This window comes from Electrona antarctica (assembly GCF_951216825.1).
Source record: "Electrona antarctica genome assembly, chromosome: 7".
NCBI classification, from domain to species: Eukaryota; Metazoa; Chordata; class Actinopteri; order Myctophiformes; family Myctophidae; genus Electrona; species Electrona antarctica.
In genome coordinates, this window is record NC_136812.1 from 29,378,948 (window position 1) to 29,399,413 (window position 20,466).

General features: G+C 41.2%; 1 protein-coding gene across 1 annotated transcript in view; it reads left to right on the forward strand.

The window, feature by feature from the left end:
* The window catches only part of cacna1ea (calcium channel, voltage-dependent, R type, alpha 1E subunit a), a 191,087-nt gene that overhangs the window by 45,600 nt on the left and 125,021 nt on the right, over positions 1 to 20,466 (forward strand). The window contains exon 3 of the mRNA XM_079505454.1: positions 15,778 to 16,055. Coding sequence (XP_079361580.1) covers positions 15,778 to 16,055 — 278 coding nt within the window. The remainder of the gene's footprint in view (positions 1 to 15,777; positions 16,056 to 20,466) is intronic.

Below are 20,466 nucleotides of genomic sequence, written 5' to 3' on the forward strand. Positions count from 1 at the left end.
GTTAAATAACTCAGAAACTACAAATCATTTCAAAGTAAAAAGTTCCAGCATGTGTCTCCACAGTAAGCTGAATTATAAAATGTGTGAATAGAGTTTCTAGGTGAAAGTAATTTTTTGACGTGCCATAGAGCTGCCATTGAGCCCCATTATAAATTTCTCAAATTTGAAAGCACTATATTTCTAAAACTATGAAACATTTCAAAGATTTCTTTTCAGGCAAACATGTCCACCGTAAGATGAACCTAAATAGGTTTGAATGGGGTTTCTAGGTGTAAGTATGTAGGACTAGTAGCATGCCAAAGTTTGTGCTAAGTAGATCTCACGTCATAAATGTGTGGGCACCCCTGGTTTAGAGCAAACACGAGGGGGCCTTGTACGGTAGAGCCTTTGGGAATCCGGTCAACTGAGTATACTGTTTAAATGTTTAAAGTAGTAGACAAACACGATTATACGTAGTATATGCAATACTGTAAAACATAATCATAGCAGTAAACTAGAAATCCGGGTGAATACCTCCGCAAATCAATTACATCTGTCTGTTCAGACTAATATCATGAAGTGAATACAGTGACCACCTACTTCTAAACAGTTTTTTCTTTTCTTTTTTAAACATATGTTTAATGATTTTTCTTTACAACATAGTATTTTCAAGCAATTATTCACATATATTTTTCCCCCCACAACCACATGGCAGCACAAATACTAAACAAAATCTTTAAAGAAACATCAGGAAATGTCCATAAATACAAACAAATTCAAAATTATATATAATAATAATAATTACATCTAAATAGTTCATCCTTGAGTCCAATTGGATGTTTATCCAAATGGCATAAAATTCACTCAAGGCGTTCTTGAGCTGGCGGATGGACGGACAGCCCAGAAATATACTGTGATGCTTCCGACCAAGAATTTCTCTCTCCCCAAAAGACCTAAGGCAGCAGAGAAGATTTATTCTTTGTTGTGGCTTTTTGCAGACAAATTGAATGTGGTCTTATCAGGATAACAGATTATCTATCATTACAGACATTATTGTTGAGTGCTTCTGTGCTTATTAGTCCCCTGGGTCTAGACCAGGCCCATACACTCACATCCAGTTTTGGAGGAACTCATCGTACATAATCAGACTGAAAGTCTTCACTGACATACAAACTCGGATGAAGAATCTCTGTACCTGTAGTATGTACTCTATATATACTGTATGTACAATTTACAATTGCGGTAAGACAAGGACCTGAGCTGGTCACATCATGTGGACACCGTTGTTAAGATGGTGACTAACAACCACAAATTAATTAAGGCTCTACAGTGGGTTAAAACAGCTGTTAAAACAGCACAACCCTTGTTTGCATCTTGCTCTGTGCATCATTCACAACTGGTGCATGGTGCTAGCTGATACCATGTCAAATGCTGAGTGTTTCTTCAACTCTGAGTACACATGAGGATCTGCCTGAGGCCTCAGGGTCATCCAGGGTTAGACCAGCCACAGTACAGTACCAAACATCTGCAGGTGAATGGCCTGCCAGTGCTGTGGTAAATGTACAGTCCACTCTACAAGTTATGTGGACTGCAGGGTACTCACTCTGCAAGTTAATGATCTGTGGCAATGCCAGGACGATAATTAATGTTCCTTTCATTTTCACATTAATATTGACTCAAGACAGATAGACGTATGCACAGATGGATGGTTTAATTTAAAAAGTAAATGGCAGGTCCACTGGTGCTGAACAACTGTAGTGAGCAATGCGTAACTCACCAAAATGTCTTATTCATGACATTTTTGATTATTCCTCCCTTTTCCCTTTTTTCCTCTTTTACATCAGCAAGTTCTGTTTACTTTGGGCTTTTCGCAGGGGCATCAATTGTGTATGGCAATGTATGACAGCAGCTATAGCTTGGCTTCCTGTCAAAAATGTACTTCACTTTATATGAACCCATAAAGACCTGAGGCCCTTTCTACAAAGGCCTTCTAAATCATTAGTTCTCAAACTTTTTTGTGGCAAGGACCCCCCAAAATATCTATTTGGCCACAGACCATCATCTGAAAATGTTTTGTGCCAGAGAGCCCCAGAAGAGAAGATTTTTGTTAAGAAAATGCTACATTTTTAAAAGGATTTCAAATGTTTTCAAGATTTTTCAAAAATGTTAAATAGCAGATGTACAAACTCGCAGTGTAGCATGAAGCGACTTACTATGAGCTTCTATACAGTATGTGCCATTTTTGAGAACTAGTTCTAAACCACTGTTCTAAATCCTAAGAGTTTTCTGAAAAACTTATGTTGCCAAATACAGTATAAAATCTAAAGTTACACAGATACTTTCCCAGTTTTAAAGGGTTAAAATACTGATTCTGATACACTAATTAAGAATTAAGAGAATAGTTGTAGTTGACTGTGGCAACATTACATTTACAGTATTTAACTAGATGTAAGGGTCCTTAACCACATGAATCTTAGAATCCCTTTTTTGGGCATATCTTAATATGAAAATAGCACAATGCGTCACATTGCAAGCATTATGTGGATTGGCTCTTCACCAAAGAGGGGGGATCCAGGTTAATAAAATATATAAGGTTTAAATCAGGGGTCTTCAATGCTTTTCAGGCCAAATACACGTATACATACATATATTTTGAGAAAGCCAAATGCAACTTCATAAGAGCCCTTTAAAGCTAGCCCACCAAGCTAATTGTCTCATCAATGTCTTTTGACAGTGCCTTGAGATATTTAAGACTAGCTTGGAAGTATTCCACATATTTTTCTTGTAAATGACTATGGGTTTCCACCAAGTGGTGCTGCAGCTGACCTAGCTATCATCGCTGTTGTGTAAATCAGGGGTTCCCAATCTTCTGTATTAAACTTAAGGCCCATCTGGGTATGTGGTGATCAGGGCCCACATACGACATACCTAAAGAAAGAAAGAGGCTGCACTGCTCGTAGCCATGATACAACCCTTTTTTATGAGTACAAAACAGATGTTTTGACCACATACCGAAATAAATGTTAAATGTACTATATTAAATAAACTGCATTATTCTTTCATAATTAAACTTATTTTTGATTTGTAACACTGAAGATTAAGACAAAAAGGTTTAGCCCATGGCCCAATGGTTATACAACTTTTCCTGCTAAACTATCTTCTTTGGTGCCTCAACCAGGGAGGCATGGTTTACTCTTTGAAAACCCCTGGTCTTCCTGATACAATTAGTAGTAGTGTTTTGAGTTTTGACTCAATATAGACATACCGGTAACAGCAGATTACCGTTGTAGTATGTTCTGTTTGCCACAAGAGGGAGACAGTCTCTAAGTAATTATGCTAGTGATTTTGTAAATAGGCTATTAAGCTACACTCACACTGCTCAAGAAAAACAGCAGCACAATACAGAAAGTGGGTTTGCAATGTTGTGACATGTTGAATACATGATGGTGTACACATACAGTACATTACAAACTATTAATAATTATATAATCTAGCAATCGGATGAGCAGTGAGCAGCACCACAGAATATTACACAATAGGCATAATTATTACTTGCTGGCTTTCCTCTGTGTTTATGTTTATTGAAGGATCCCCATTAGAGACACATGACTGAGCCTCTAGTCTTCCTGGGGTCCTGTTGTTTATCAGACTACAAAAAAATTACATACATGAACCATGTTTGAATAAATATTAGGTGCTTGTCTATTTGATCACAATTTCAAAGCGGAAATCCAAGACTGACCACACACCACAGTGATCAGAGTCACTTCTGTTATTGAAAAATCACACCCGTGTGAACTGAGTGGTGTAAGGTCTTATATAGACTGATCAGCTGTGGTCTGACGTAATGTCTGACGTAATGAAATCACACCTGTGTGAACTGGGTGACCATAGCAACCATGCTCATTTTGGTACGGACAGACACGTAAACGGACCGACACGTAAACTAACAAAGCCAGTTGTAGGAGTGGTTTACACCACTCAATAACAAAGCCAGTTGTAGGAGTGGTTTACACCACTCAAAAAATTGGGAGAAAAAAACCTCTCAGATAAGTTATTGCTTTTGTCTTTACGCTGAACACACTGAAATAGATTGGGTAAGATGAGGAACATGTCTTGTTTTGTTTTGTTGTGTTCTATTTGGACGATGATTGTAAGTGATGACCTGTTGCTTTGGCCAATCTAATATTATTCTTTATATCCCATACTGTAACATGGCGGAACTTGCTGGTAGAACATGTTATTTGTCTATAGACACCAGCCATAATTCATCTCCCAGTGGGGAGTGATGATTTATATAGGTTATTCCATAAAATCTAGGGTTATGGTGACAGCTTTGTGGGGCTGAGAATATATAGGGGCCATGCCAGTTTGGTTGCTAGGAAACAAATGTGAGGAAGACAACACAGTGCAAGACAGGAATCTGGGTTGGGCAGAGAGAGAGAGATGTGGGGGGGGGGGGGGGGGGTGATAGACATTCAGAGAGAGAGAGACAGACAGACAGACAGACAGACAGACAGACAGACAGACAGACAGACGTAATGTAATTACTTTCTATTAAGGTTGCTGTCTGCTAGTTACTTTTCTTTTTTCTTTTGTTTAGAAGAGTGAATGAGTGAGTCTCATAATGTTAACTGTGGTCAATGATCAAGGCCACATAATCATATGTGCAGTACATACAGCAGTGTTATTTATATTTATTATAATGATACTGCATCTTCAAACCAACTTTATTGTGCTAGGTATACAGTACAGTACAGTACAAAACATATTTGGAACACAGACACAGAAGCACAGGCACAGAACACACAAAGACAAATATACAAACACAGATGGACATACAGTATGTGCACACATGCCAACTCCTCGTGTGGCAACGATTACCATCTCAATGAAGCTAAAAATAGAGCGTTCCCCTCGCCTAGCCCCTTCATCTCCCTACATCAATAGCTTGGATGATCTTTGTGTGTTTCTACGTCCTAATTCCCCAGCCTTCTGTGTTTACACTCTCCTTTTTTTCACATTTTAATAATAATCTCCAGCCTGTCCAGTGGTACATTGACCCAGCATGATGTTTATCTGGGTCATTTTGAAGTGTCTTTCTTTAATGCTACCACAGGCTCCATGTCCGGACCATGGCTGGTGTGGAGTTATTATGTAGAATAGAATAGAATAGAATAGAAGAGAATAGAATATTCTCCACGTCCCCAACACCAAGCTCCACACCATGGGCGACAGGGCCTTCTGCTAGACAGGCCCATGTCTGTGGAATTCCCTCCCCGTACACCTGAGAGCACCACAGTCCACCGATGCGTATAAAAATGGTTTGAAACCCTACCTTTTAACAAAGCATTCTCTTACATTTCTTTACCTATTTTTTTTTTAACTTGACCCTTTAGTTTGTGTCCTGTAATTGACATTGTTTGTTGCCTATATGCTGTTCTTATGCCATGCTTTTAAACCCTGTAGCACTCTGTTTTATAAATATAATAATTCATAATAATATAATAATAATATAATATATAATATAATAACATTATATGTTTTTATGTGTTGTTGTTATTAGGGGCGTCGGTGGCTCAGGGGTAGAGTGCCTGGATGGGAACCGCAAGGTTGCCAGTTCGAACCCGGGCTCCTCCAGAGTTACTGTCGAAGTGTCCTTGAGCAAGACACTGAACCCCTAATTGCTCCCGATGTGCTAGTTGGTGCCTTGCATGGTTTCCGCTGCCATCAGTGTATGAATGGGTGAATGTAATGCACAATCTATGTAAAGCGCCTTGGATAAAGGTGCTATATAAATGCACCATTTACCGTTTTATTATTATTATTATTATTATTATTATATATAGTCAAGTGTGTACCTAACATTCTGTACAAATATGTTTTTTCTCCACGAGGCCCTGTAAGTGTGTGTGTGTGTGTGTGTGTGTGTGTGTGTGTGTGTGCGTGCGTGCGTGTGCGTGTATTACTATATTTGTCCCCACAAGTAGGGATGTCCCGATCACATTTTTTTGCTCCCGATCCGTTCCGATCATTTGATTTTGAGACATAGCGATACCGATCTTTCCCGATCAGATCTTTATATTTTTATATAACACTTATCCCATATCACAATATCATTAGACAATTAAAAATCAGATCTTTTCTCCCCGATTCCGGTCTTTTGAAAATCATGTGATCGGAGCCGATTTCCGATCACCCGATCCGATCGGGACAACCCTACCCACAAGTATAACAGAATTTGAGGAATAGACGTTTTGGTTGTTTTATGGCTAAAATGATTTGGGGAGTTAAGTTTACTATTTGAAAAAGATTCAGGTTATGGTTAGGGCTAGAAATTATTAGGTTAGGTTTAAGATTATGGTTGGAGTTATAGTCCTACCTGATTTATATTTAGTTGCACACCTGTGTTGTGCCCCCAAAACAGCGGATCTACAAGCTCACCATGTATCGTACTGAAACGCATAGTAATCTTATAGATCAAGGCTTCTGTCAAAGATAATTTAATGGCAACATTGAACATTGAACATTAAGACCACCAAAAAGCTCTAAAATACACCAGCTTTCAAAACCATGAATTAAAGAAGAAGAGTTATGGCTGAGTCTCCTATTGACCAATGACACTGTCATTAATTGGCATAGGAATGCAACAAAAACACATCTCCATGAATTCAAGGCTTCATGGGGTGTGTATTCTGTTCTGTGTAATTGATAGAAAATAAGTATTTTTTGAGTGAACTACCCCTTTTAGATATTTTGTGATATTGCAACAGATGTGACACTCCATCGTGTGTAAGGTTGCAAGTTCTCACTCACAATCAAATTATGTTTTTATTTAGTTTTTACATTTTTTTCATAATCTTCTTCTTCCGAATGTCATCATCTTTATCTTCTTCATCATATTCCTCTTACTCATCTTCTTATAGTCTTCTTCTGTGCATTGACCTTATTAATTGCCACTCGAGGCTATTTATCTATTTATTTAATTTGTTGCCTATCTAAATTCATGACTCTGAGGGTTAAGGGTGTGGAGATTGATTCTTCTATTACTGTTGTGGATGAGATCCTTCATCCTTGACTTCTAGAGGCCAGTGCAGTTCATGCAGAGAAAGTGCATGAGGTATCTTACGCAGGAGGACGGCATCAGCCCTTTATGGTTGTCTTGTCGCCATGGAAACTAGCGTGAAGATGACAGGTAGAAAAAAAATATTATGCTGTAGTTAGGCAAGCAAGCATCACAAATCCTCCCAGCTGATGTCAGTGCCTTTGTGCTGCACTGCACAGGTTACAGTGATCTGTTTAAGTTCCGTTGTTAAGCCTTATCAGAATTGGTCCTCTTCAGTGAAATTATAAACTACTGTCCTCACTTGACATTTCACAAACTTCTTTCTTTTCAAAATCTTTTTATTTCCTTTTTATAACAGTATGGGTGGTCACAGGTTCATAGAAAAAATAAAAATAAAATATCAGATTTTAGTATCAGTGACTGAGGTAAACAAACGTACTGTATAAATCACAGAGATCGTGGGCAGACATAATGAAAAGACTGTTAGTGCAAAACATGCCCCTTCAAGATAAAAGAAAAACATTTTCTCCCCTTCTAGTCCCAATTTAGTATAGCCAATTCCCAATTCCCCAGCCTCTCTACAAGTACTCCATCTCTGCTAACCCCCACAATCAGTCATTGGGAGGGTGAAGAAAGCCTCGGGTCTCCTCCGATACCCGGGCCATCAAGCCAACATCTTTTCACAAACTTCTAAATAAACTTTTTGTTACCACCCCACTCTGACTCCTCTGGTGTCACTGTGATATGCTCTAATAAAAGTAATGGGTCACACTCTGAGTGGTAAGGGTGAGTTAACTTTTTTGAGTGGTGTAAACCACTCCTACAACTGGCTTTGTTAGTTTACGTGTCTGTCTGTCTGCTCAAAAAATGAGCACGGTTGCTATGGTCACCCAGTTCACAGGGTGTGATTTCATTACGTCAGACCACAGCTGATCAGTCTATATAAGACCTTACACCACTCAGTTCACACGGGTGTGATTTGTTAGTTTACGTGTCTGTCTGTCTGTCTGTTCGTAAAAAATGAGCACGGTTGCTATGGTCACCCAGTTCACACGGGTGTGATTTCATTACGTCAGACATTACGTCAGACCACAGCTGATCAGTCTATATAAGATCTTACACCACTCAGTTCACACGGGTGTGATTTTTTAATTATATCTCTAAAACATGTTCACAAGCCATGTGAATACTGTCTGAACAGAATTTGGGTTCTTTATCTTAACTAGAGCGGTGCGCGTTGGCACTGGCCTACTTGGAACGATGCAAGTTGGAAATGCATGCCCCACCCAGTTATTATGTCTCCCTTTTATGTCCATATATGGAGTTCTTTGTCAGGCATATCCACAGCTAGGAGTGCATCTCGTGCTTTGGGCATATTGGCCTGTACAAAGGTGATCTGTAAATGAAATAGATCTGCATCTATTAGCCAATTTATCATTCTGTTGAGCTAGTCATCGTGATGTCAGAAGTGATGCCAGCTGTGTCCCCTTTTATGCCCATATATGGAGTTATTTGTCAGGCATGCCCAAATATGGAGTCTATGCAGTGATGTCAGAAGTGATGTCAGCTGTGTCCCCTTTTATGCCCATATATTGAGTTCTTTGTTAGGAATGCCCAAATATGGAGTCTGGCCCGAGCAGAGGCCTTTTGTGGCGGTTCTGGACAACCGTAGGTCCGACTGACTCGACACCGGGCTGTGCACTTACACACACACACACACACACACACACACACACACACACACACACACACACACACACACACACACACACACACAGAGACTGGAGAGACTTTGTGCATTTATAATCACTTAAGACACAGCTGAAACAGTATTGTACAGGTTACTGTTTCTTTCTACTATACTATATGTTCACAATAAAAGCCCCTATACCAGTCTTGTCATCAAGTACATTCAAAGTGCTGATGAAAAGGTGTGGACATGTCTTACTCAGATGGGGATACAATTTATCACAAGCACGGTGCGCGCATGATGCACGCACGCACGCACGCACGCACACACACACACACACACACACACACACGCACGCGTTATTAATACAGCACCCGGGGAGGAGTTATGGGTTAAGTGTCTTGCTCATGGATATTTCAACACATAATATTCATAGTAATAGACTGGACCTGCCAGGGGGGACCAAAGGGACTCTCTCCACAGTTACTGTTGCCCTGTGGTCTCCCATCCAAATACTATCCAGGCCTGACCCTGTGTGGCTTCTGGGACTGGACGAGATCAGACGTATTCAGCTAGGGTTGTATGGCCATAATATTGTTTTCCAATAATAACGAGATCCATGTTCATTTTATCTTTTAGGGAAAACAAAGTAGCTGTCATTGATATTAAGTTCATGTGTCAACACTACACTATAATGTGGGAAGCCCTAGAACTACAACAGCTGGGTATGATAATGACCAGGTTTAGAGACAAGCTTGTCAGGTAGACCCATTGAGACATTCTATTTTTATCTTTATTCCCACATCTATAGCATGGCCCTCATTAGGGTCGTTGAGTCTGGTAAACTTAGTTGGGGATGATTCACATGTGTTTCTTGGCTAGTTGTGCCAGCCTTACACAGACAAACATTCAAAACCCAACGTGTATGATGTGCACTTCATTAGAGTATAATTAAAGTGCAAGACCACTTTGGTAGAGGTTTGGGTTGTGTAGTTACCTTGCCATGATGTAACTCCAAATGTGGACAACAAATCAAAAATTATTTCTGCAGTGATTAGAATTTGATAATTCAAAATATGCTCCTCATTGACTTACATTGTAGCCTATGCTGAAACAGCTCTCAAAGTCACTCTTTTAGTACATAAATAAACACAAACAAAGTTGATTCAGACAATATAGATTATAGAACATCACCAAAAAAATTTTAACTTCCTATTGATTTTACTATTTGAAGATCTGGATCCGGATCCACGAATCGTTGCACTGGGGTGTCGAACTCATACCGGAGGTTTGGTGAAATAACATTGGAGTCTATGAGAGCCAGAGAGAGCTTATGAACCAACACTATTTCTGAACGATTGAGACTTTATAAAATACTCGGCTTAGGAAAATTAAAGACGTTGTTTTTGAAGTGTACACTGTGTAATTTTATAGAGCACAGAATCTGAAGTATATCGCAAGACTGTCCATCATTTCCTGTCTGGCAACCAAATTTCTGAACCGATTATATGACAAAGGTCGCAAGCTTTCATAGCGTTTCTTCATGAGCTGGTCCAGCCGGCTCCATTCACTGCCATGCATTTCATCGAACCTCCCGTGTCAAGGTTTGCCACCCATGATGAGAGTCATGCCGCATCCCTGGGGTCCTGAGTGGCCTTACCTTAAAAAAAGAGATTCTTGAGACTTCCGGTAGGCAGCTGAGTAAGATGGCAGCATAAACCCGCAGCTCCCGTGTATATAAGTTTAACCCCCGAATAAGTATAAGTATAAAACAAATTCAAAGACGTGATAAAAGAGATATGAGCGGGGGGAGGAAAACGAGAAGTACAAAGAACAAAATGCAGTCGGAAAAGACAACGGAACGCGACGATAAGAAGTTGGAAGGAGAGCAGCATGGCGAGGGCACGCCACACCGAGACCTCGCTGGAGACCTACTCCATGGGATGAAGGATTTTATCACCAAAGAAATGACAGAACTAAAGAAAGAGATTACGGACATTTTTTCAAAATTCAAAGAAGAGTTTAAAAGAGACATGCGACAGGAGTTTACAAACTTCAAATTAGAAATAAATACCAAACTCGAAGCGATCAACAAGGAAGTACAAGAACAACAGAAAGAGGTGAGAGAGATGCAAGACCGAATAACAGAAACGGAGGCATGGAACGCGGAAGCCAAGGACGCGATTTTGTTGCTTCTGAACCAACAGAAAAGAATGCAATCAAAGATAACAGATTTAGAGGCCAAGTCACGTAAAAACAACATCCGTATATTCAACGTGGCAGAATGTGCAACTGAAGACAACAATGTGACTGACTTTGTGAAGAGATTGTTACAACGAGAGCTCAAGTTGTCTGAGCATACAGATCTTGAAATACAAAGCTGTTATCGTGCGACCATACAGAAGCCCCCAGAAGGAGCCAATCCGAGGTCCATCGTGGTTAACTTCCTACAGTCCGAGACCAAAGAGAAGATACTTAAAGAAGCCTGGAAGGCGGACATTAAACTGGATGGAAAGAAGCTATCCTTCGACTATGATTATCCAGTGGAAGTGCTTATGAAACGAAAATCTTATGCCGAAATCAAAAAAGTGTTAAAGCAAAACGGAGTGGGATTCTCGACGCCCTTCACGAAAATGAAGATACGATGGGAGAATGGACCGAAGGTATATGACAACGCGCTGGAAGCAGCCCGAGACATGAGAACGAGAGGATTGGACGTCCAGGTGAGGGAGCCAGAGGCCACGGTGGAGGAAAGAATTAGAGGAGCGGCAGCTTCACAGTGGCAACGCGCTGGAAGGAAGGAGGGACTGGAGATGGGGGGGAGTGACGTGCTCTCGCCAGAAAATCGAGCCAGGGCTCTGAGGCGAGCGAAGCAGAGACTGCAGGAGTTCCGAAAATAAGATAACCAAATAAAATACTTCTCGTTTTAAATACAAATGGTCATGACGGGGGTAAGGGTTTGTGAGTGAATTTTGATTATGTTGGACTTTTTCTAGTAGGATGGAAAGATCCTTTGTAGGACCTTTCTATCGCTAGAGAGGGGCCCTCCAACTAGTGGAGGCTATACCCCTCTCCCACCAACAGGGGTTTGGGGCAAGGGGAAGGAGCCCCTTTTGTTTTGGGAGTCTTTTTTTATTTATTTTTTGTCTTGTTTTGTAAAGTTGTGATTGTTGTATTTGCAGGGAAAGAAAACCCAAGATGCAACGTAACGATTTAAGGGAGATGTCGTTAAATATTAATGGTTTAAATAGTCTAATTAAAAGATTTGTAATGAAGAAATGAACATACATTGAGATTGCAAGAGGATATATTCACAGAAGATGGGAGAAATGGACTGAGTATAGATTTCAACAGGTCGACACTGATGATAATAATGGACATTCATGAATGGACTGGAATATCTAGGTTGCTTGTTAAAGTTGCTAATGATGAACAAGAACCCTTACAGTGTGTCTGCATTTCTATTTTTTTCTGCAAATAAAAATTAAGTTACAAAAAAAAAGAAGAGATTCTTCTTAGAGCCCAGGATCACATTAGATAATTGACACAGGGGTGAAAAATGGGTTACAAAATCGTGGGATAAAAAATATATTTAAAAAAAAAGAGATTCCAGGAACCAGGAAGTGAAGCCGTTCAGTGGCCTTATAGTTACAGTGTCTGCCCCAAAACCTGGGGTTCAATTCCCGGCCAGGCCATACCAAAGACTGCAAAAATGGGACCCAATGCCTCCCTGCTAAGCACTCAGTCCTCATCAAGGGCTGGATTGGGGGGTTAGATCAAATGATTCCCAAGCACGGCACAGATGGGTCAAATGCGGAGAACAAATCTTGCATACAGCAAATAGTATAGGACTGGTATGGTAAGGAGATGAGTGAGAAGCATGTCAAAAGACCTGGCTTCTTGAGCCTCTGGAGGCCACTGCTGCTCATAGATCCACAATGTAAAACATATTATTTGAGTTCTCCCTGTCAAAATTTTTTTCCAAAATCAGAACAGCCCACTTCACCCAATAGGCTTCTCAGACTCGAGCCTGATTTACGGTGTACTTGGTTGTGCATCGATGTCTTGCACCGAAAATAGCCGATCTACAAGCTACACGATCTACACACCTTGTGAACTTAGTACATCTGCTATTTGTAGTGTGAGACACCGGCACACAACTAAGTATAAATCAGGCATCCGACTTCTAAGAGCCTAGTTATTGTTAGAGTGTCATTGTGTTGCTATCTAATCACCCCCTGTTAATTACATTGAATAATAAGTCTTATCTGAGCCAGTAAAAGACTGCTGCTGTGCTATTATCCTCCGATTCCTCCCTCAAGGTCATGATATCACCTACTTGTAGTTGCTGAGATTATTGTTGCTGTCGGGCAGAAACCTCTTACTGTACAGTATCTCCATATTTTAACTTTTTGTGTTTTCTCATAAAATGAACACCCTCTGCTACAGTGTCACACAAAAGCATAACTTCGGCACCACATGTCACGCTTGCGGATCTGCTACTTTTGCTATATTTGGATTTGAATCCTGAAAAGTAACAGTTTTGGACATATGAGGTTTCCACCCGACAGAGTAGAATAGAAGAATAGAAGAACAAAACAAGTGTCATAATTGTGACCAATTACCAATTATTTTACCAATTACGCTTCTAATTAGGCTGACTGTTGAATACGTTTGTGGTATCTCTTTTCACATTGCAAAAATAAATTGTCGCCTGATTGATTTCTGCTCTGTGTTCTATTTTTTACCATCCATACAGACACAGACGTTTTGTCTGAGCTTTAATGTGTTTGATGTCACACGCCGTTGATCACTGCCTCCATCATAACTACTACCATCATTAAGTACCCATCAGTCTCGGAATAGTGCTTCAACAGTGCTGCCAGTGTCCCCAACGTGTACTCTCATAAAGAAATTATAGGATTGTGTTGGAGTTTTTTTTGTAGTTTTTGTGTCACGATCATGAAATTATAGCTGACGAATAATTGTCATAAAAATAAGTGGGATTATTGATTCAATTGTGTTTTTGACATTGAACATTGTTTGGAACAAATTCAATTTAAATTGGCTTTTAGGCTTCGTAATCAATACTGCATAGGTAGATACAGTATGACAATTCTACAAAGATCTGACGGTCATATTTAAAAATGTTATAGCCTACTTTCAAGCTTGCCTATATCCACTATATTTAGTTTTTAATGAAAATGTATGAACATCTTTCAATATGGAACCAATTATGACGATTATGCAAAAATAATTGTGATTATCTAAAATAATTAAGATCAGCTGCATTACAATATGAAATTGTGACAGGGCTAGTTATTGTTTGATGCTTTCTCACATTTCTGATGATAGAATTAATAAATTAGGAATTTGTTAACTTCAGCTTTTCTAATTTATTATTTGTTGTTTGGTTAGCTTTCCCCGTGGAAATGTCACCTGCCATTAAAGCAGAACCTAAACTTAATAACACTATGTCACATTGCAATTATTAGTTAATACTAGTTATTACTTACATCTTAGGCAAGGCTTTTTTCCATCTGTTCTCTAGTGGCTTTGTGCAAACACTATTTCCCTATTTTCATTGGTGACAATTGAATACGTAGCTCGCCCCCAAACAGGGCTGGATACAAGTTGGCATGGAAATGTCAGACTGCAGCTGCCTCAATTTAAAAAGGTTCCCCCTTGGATGCTAATTGATTATTCTATTTATATCCCACTTGGGGGATGTGGCTTGGTGCATAATTGGTCAATATACAACATGCTATATTAACTTTCAGTTAGAATTTCAGGTTATTAACCACTTGAACCCCAGCATCCACATTCTGGGGGGAACATTAGCCAAAAATATGCAGATCTACGTACAAGCTCATAACAAAAAAGTACAGAACAACTCGGGTCCGGTTCACTAAACAATTCATGTGTTTCAATGTGGTCCGTGAACGGGGACCAACACAGCTGTTTCAATTTGTATGCCAATCAGACAAATTGAAAAGTGTTGGTCCTCACATGGCAGGTGTAGGACTACATTTCAAACTCACGAATAAGATTATTGTGATTCCTTTTTTTCCCCCCTTCCTTCCTGTTTTTGTTATTTGGTTGGTCCCCAAAACAAAAATTAAAGGATGCGTGGTGAGAGGCGTTCCATTCCGTAATCCATGGTTCTGTGCAGTGGGCACTGCATTGCTGGGGGATGCATGCATCATGCATTTAGTTTAGTCAATTTAGTTTAGCGGAGGAGAGAGAGAGATGCTTCGCTCTTTCTACCTATAGCACCAGGGCAGCTGTTCTTTTCGCCCGTGTGATTTCAGTGAACAACCGGTTTCATGTTCATCATTGATTTGAGAATTAGGCCTACGAAAGAAAGAAAGAAAGGAAGAAAACAATTGTTGAAAAGGCGAAAAGTTTTTCCTCGTGCGTTCCGTTCACGCGGTACGGTAGCCTACTACTGAATACTGATCGCTGTGTTGTCTGCTCTCAGGGATCAAACTAAGGAAAAGAAGAGAGAGGATCGGTAGAAGTGCACAGATGTTTTAGAACGAGTGAGTATTCTACTGCTCGGGGTCGGGAGTGGGAACCACTGTTCTGAAGACGTTGACCTGTTGCGGATGTTACAAGTAGGATGGATGGATACAATGCAGCGCTGCGCGATGGATCATACAAATCGATTCTGATCTCACGGTCGTTAGGTTTCATTTAAGACACTGGAGTATTAAATTGTAGGCTACGAAACTTAATAGTTTTTCGCGTCTTGGTTTACGCACAACGCACTTGGAGGAAACCCGTGTGACGTGTAGTCTTCGCTCCTCGTTGAGGACGCGAAACGCTGGACACAGCTACAGAGTGAAACAACTGGACACACAGCCATTGTTTTAACAAAATGTACGAATGATTCAGTTAAGACAGGATTTCCCCAAATTGATGTCATACAACAAACCGAGCACGTGCCGCGCCCTGCTATAGGACCTAACTGCGTCCCCCCCCCCCTCTCTCTCTCTCTCTCTCTCGCTTCCTCCATCCCGTTTCGTTTGCTTTTGGGCAGAATGGCTCGGTTCGGAGAGGACGTTCCGGCCATGCTCGGCTCCACGGATGGGGGTTCTGAGCGCAACCGGAACCGCGATGGAGCAGCGGTGTCCACAGGTGGCATCTCCCCAGCCTTCAAGCAGACCAAAGCGCAGCGTGCCCGCACCATGGCCCTGTACAACCCCATCCCCGTCAGACAGAACTGTTTCACCGTCAACAGGTCCCTCTTCATCTTCGGGGAGGACAACGTGGTCAGGAAGTACGCTAAGAAAATCACGGAGTGGCCATATCCTTTTCGTTTGGGCTGGTCATATTACTGTAAAGTGGCAATAATGGGTAAGATGACACACAAGTAAGCTTGATCCTTTATGGCTCTGGTTCTCAACCATTTAAATAATTTCAAGGAACCCCGTTCAATTCATTATGCATTTAGGCCACAGACACCCATTTGAGACTTTTTTGTTTTTGTTTTTTAAATCTCTCAATTTACACTGTAAAATCCTAATCCTTAGAGTACATCTCTTGGGAGTGTACAAAAGGGAACCAAATGGACCCGGGGTCCTATTGGTTCCATTGGTACACTCAGTTACTGAGTCACCTGCAAGGGTCCATATGGTTCCCAACACCTTTCAAATAATGAGTCCCTAACCATTTAGCTGGGGACCCCCTGGAAGTCCAACAATTATGCTACCCCTGCATGGGGGTATCGGGACCCCTGTTGAGAACTACCTTACATATCAGCCACTCTGGGAACGTATGTCTAGCTGCTGAACTGAATCTGTCTTGAGAGATTACATGTCGGTAGACAAGTTGTGTAATATGTTTAAGCAGGCAAATTGTCCTTTCCAGTCAGTTTTTACTTGCAGTTGCTCTTTGAAATGCTTTAGTTGTAGCGCCAAAGGATCAATTCAGCACCATGGATAGCGCGCACACACACACACACACACACACACACACACACACACACACACACAGACACACATCGCTGGAGTGACAATTTCTGATGTTGGCCTTTTAAAAGGATTAGTCTTTATCATACTGTCTTCACTATATAATCTTACAAATAATCATAGACCCCCTCTTACACATTTAGCTTGAATTGAATTGTGTTGGAAGCGAGCAGGACCTGTTGGACAGTACACATTGTACCACATAAAGTCCTAAGTCCTGAGTATTTAAATACGAGAGTTTACAGATCAGTTGCAAATACATACACAAACAGTGAGGATTTGTCTGTCTGTGTATGGCCTACACAGACAAAGTAATAGGACTGCTACTGGTACAGAGAGAATAGCCTACTCTGTACCAGCAGCAGTGATGAATCTATAGTTAACAAGACTGTGAAATTCTACAGCAGCCTCAAAACTGAGAAATAACAAGACAGGGTCTAATTATGGTGACTTTCATGTGTATTCAGTATTTGGAGGTCAGTGCAGAGCTCAGTGGAACTCCATATTTGGGCGGTTGAACCCTTCGGTGGCATGCTGTAAAAAATCACACTCATGTGAAGTGAGGGGCACTTTTCCTAATCCTAAAACTATCGGGACATGTGTTGATGTTTCAACGTGTAGACTGATTAATTCCTGCATTTACAATATCGTGTCTAACCTCCAAACCTGTAGCATGTCAAAGTCACATGCTCTGTGTGCCCTTACTTTCCCAAGCTCTGTCAATGGATTTTAAATCGAACCCCATTTAATACAACAATGGCATTTTTTTCTTTTCACTTACAGGCATTGGCCCCATGCCAATATTGAAGGACTTTTTTGAAGACGTTGAAAGTGAAAAACATTTTCCAATCCCGTATCTTGCTAAGGACAACCACCCACACACACACTCATGCAAGCACACGCACGCACGCACGCACGCACGCACGCACGCACGCACGCACGCACGCACGCACGCACGCACGCACGCACGCACGCACGCACGCACACACACACACACACACACACACACACACACACACACACACACACACACACACACACACACACACACACACACACACACACACACACACACACACACACACAAAATGTCCATAAGTCTAGTCTATGTGTTCTTGTAGTGCAGCTCAACAGGTGCTATCCAGGTGGTCTCTTCTTTGCCATTGTTCTGCTCCATTCAGTGTCTTTCCGACTGGGTGACTGGCCTTCTGCAAACAGATTTTTTCTGCCTCTATTATCTGTCAGTGTCTATTGTTGTTGTTTTCCTAGTCTTTGTTCATTCATTTAATCTCAATTGCCAGTTAGATAGAAAAGGAGTTTCAGTGCGTTTGTGTTGAGGTGTAGTATTACAGATTATTAGTGTTATTTAGTCTCTAGAGAAGGTTAAATCATTTCCAGTAATATTGCTAAGACATAATAATCACAATTTGGGTAAGAAATAAATGACATAATTCCAAGTGTGGAAAATGTATTGATAAAATACAGTGTGTGGTTAAATCAGACCACAAAAAGAGCTTGAAGGGGAATTCACAAGTCCCTGCTTCTGGTGACTGATATTGTCCTAATGAAATTAGAGACCTTACACATTTTTTCCCCTTATCATTATTCATATTTTCTGTAATGTAATCTTGCATTATGGAGTTCTGTAAGTCCATGACTGAAATCCATAAATTGAAATTCCCCTTTACTCCCTCTACTGATGGACGGAGGTAATTGCAACAATTTCTGAATTACAAACTAAAGATGGTGGTGCATCTAGTATCCCATATAGTGCGCTTTCTGCTTTATTGATATTGTTTACCAGTCAGTGTCCTACCCAACTCCAGGATTGAAATTTCTCATTGGAAAAGTAGCTAGATGTATTGTATTAACATACTCTACAATACAGATTGGTTAAAAGGACATATTCATTCCAGTAAGACATTTTTGGAATGATTACTGTTGACTAAAGCGGTGCCCGTTGGAGCCTCTACAGCGTTGCCTGTTGGGCACTGGCCTACTTGGAACGATGCAAGTTGGAAATGCATGCCCTACATGGCTCATGGCTCAGTGTCCTTGAGCAAGACACTGAACCCCTAATTGCTCCCGATGTGCTGGCTAGTGCCTTGCATGGTTTCTGCCGCCATCGGTGTATGAATGTGTGTGTGAATGGGTGAATTGATGCACAATATATGTAAAGCGCCTTGGATAAAGGCGCTATATAAATGCACCATTTACCAGATCGAGTTCTTTGTCAGTCATGCCCAAAGGCATGTCCATATCTCTAGTCAGAATGATGTCAGAACAGTCCAGCTCCATATATGGACACTGGGCAGGGGCCCTGTCGGTCCCACGGTCACAGACGTACAGTACAGACGTATGTACGTACAGAGACTGCATTTTTAGTTAGATTGTGATTTTCTTCTGATTCTGTTGGATGGACATCAGTAAACTGAAGGCTGTCCGAGTGAATTTTCTTGTGGGTCACCAGAAGGAAAGCAGCCAGACTAGATAAACCCCAGGTTAATGTGTTGTTCTGGAGGGAGTGTCCTATTACGTGTAATGAGCTCAACTGTATCCGATTAACAGTCATTAACAGGCATGATAAACAATGACGTCCGATTGGTGTGTCACATGGCATCATATCAAGTCATAAGTCACACACAGACTTTATTTCACATTGTTTCCCATTATGGTTTTGAGAGGAGTGTTCCTTAGCAGGTGGTTGGGCCAAGCCCCCAGTAAGGCTATCCAACGTTGAAGATGCCACTACCTACTGGCGAAATGTGGAATTGCAGCACTTGGAAGTGGACGGACGTTCATGATGTCACGTGCGTAAGCCTGGACCTCAAAATTGAGGTCCGGGGCTAGGCTAGGCTAAACTTCCGCTCGATCGGGCCATTGAGTTATAATTATACTTCCGGCAGTCTTCCGGGTGCTTCAAAACGCCACTGAGCAACTTCCACTGAAATGAATAGCGGGGGGGGGGCTAACGCTCCAGGTCGGTCTCTATCCGTTTTATAGCTCTATGGGTTTGGCGCTGATCAATATCCACTCTGGCTCTCTGTATGCAACTAGAACAAGAACACACATGTACTTATGCACACACGCACACACACATGGATACACCCTTCATGGCTTCTCTTAAAGGTCAGCTTTGTGTTTAGACTAGAGTGCTGCTGCCACCCTGCCACATTGTAAGTGACTGCTTTCATAAAAGCTCAATTCACGATTTATCCAGTGGCTTATCTAGCGATGCCGCTGTTTCTTTTATTATTTTATTATCATTTTTATCCCACGATGTTGCAACCCATTATCACCCAGTGTCAATTATCAAATGTAATCCTGGGTGCTACACTTCCTCTGCCAACAAAGAGGACAGAACACACCCCCAGCGCCCACAGTGTCCCCAGCGGGAATCGAACCCAGGACCTTCTAGCAGTGAGGCGACAGCACTATACCACCATGCCCCCTTGTTTCTTTCATTCATGCAGTGCAGAGTAATGTACTGTAGCTGTGTGGGGAGGACTTTGTGTGTGCACTCAATTATTACGTTTTAACTATCCTGGACACCAGACGAATCTGCCAGACCAAATAGCCCATGGCAGATTTGGTCTGGTGCCGCTCGGTTGTGATTGGATTTCCCTGGCCCCCGAAGTTGTGGGGCACCAATCAGGGCTCAGTATGCAAATATTGGGCAGGGTTTTTGGTTTTATCACCAGAGGCATTTTTTGCCTCTTGGAAATGCATGTTCCACAATATCTGCGTAGACTACTGTA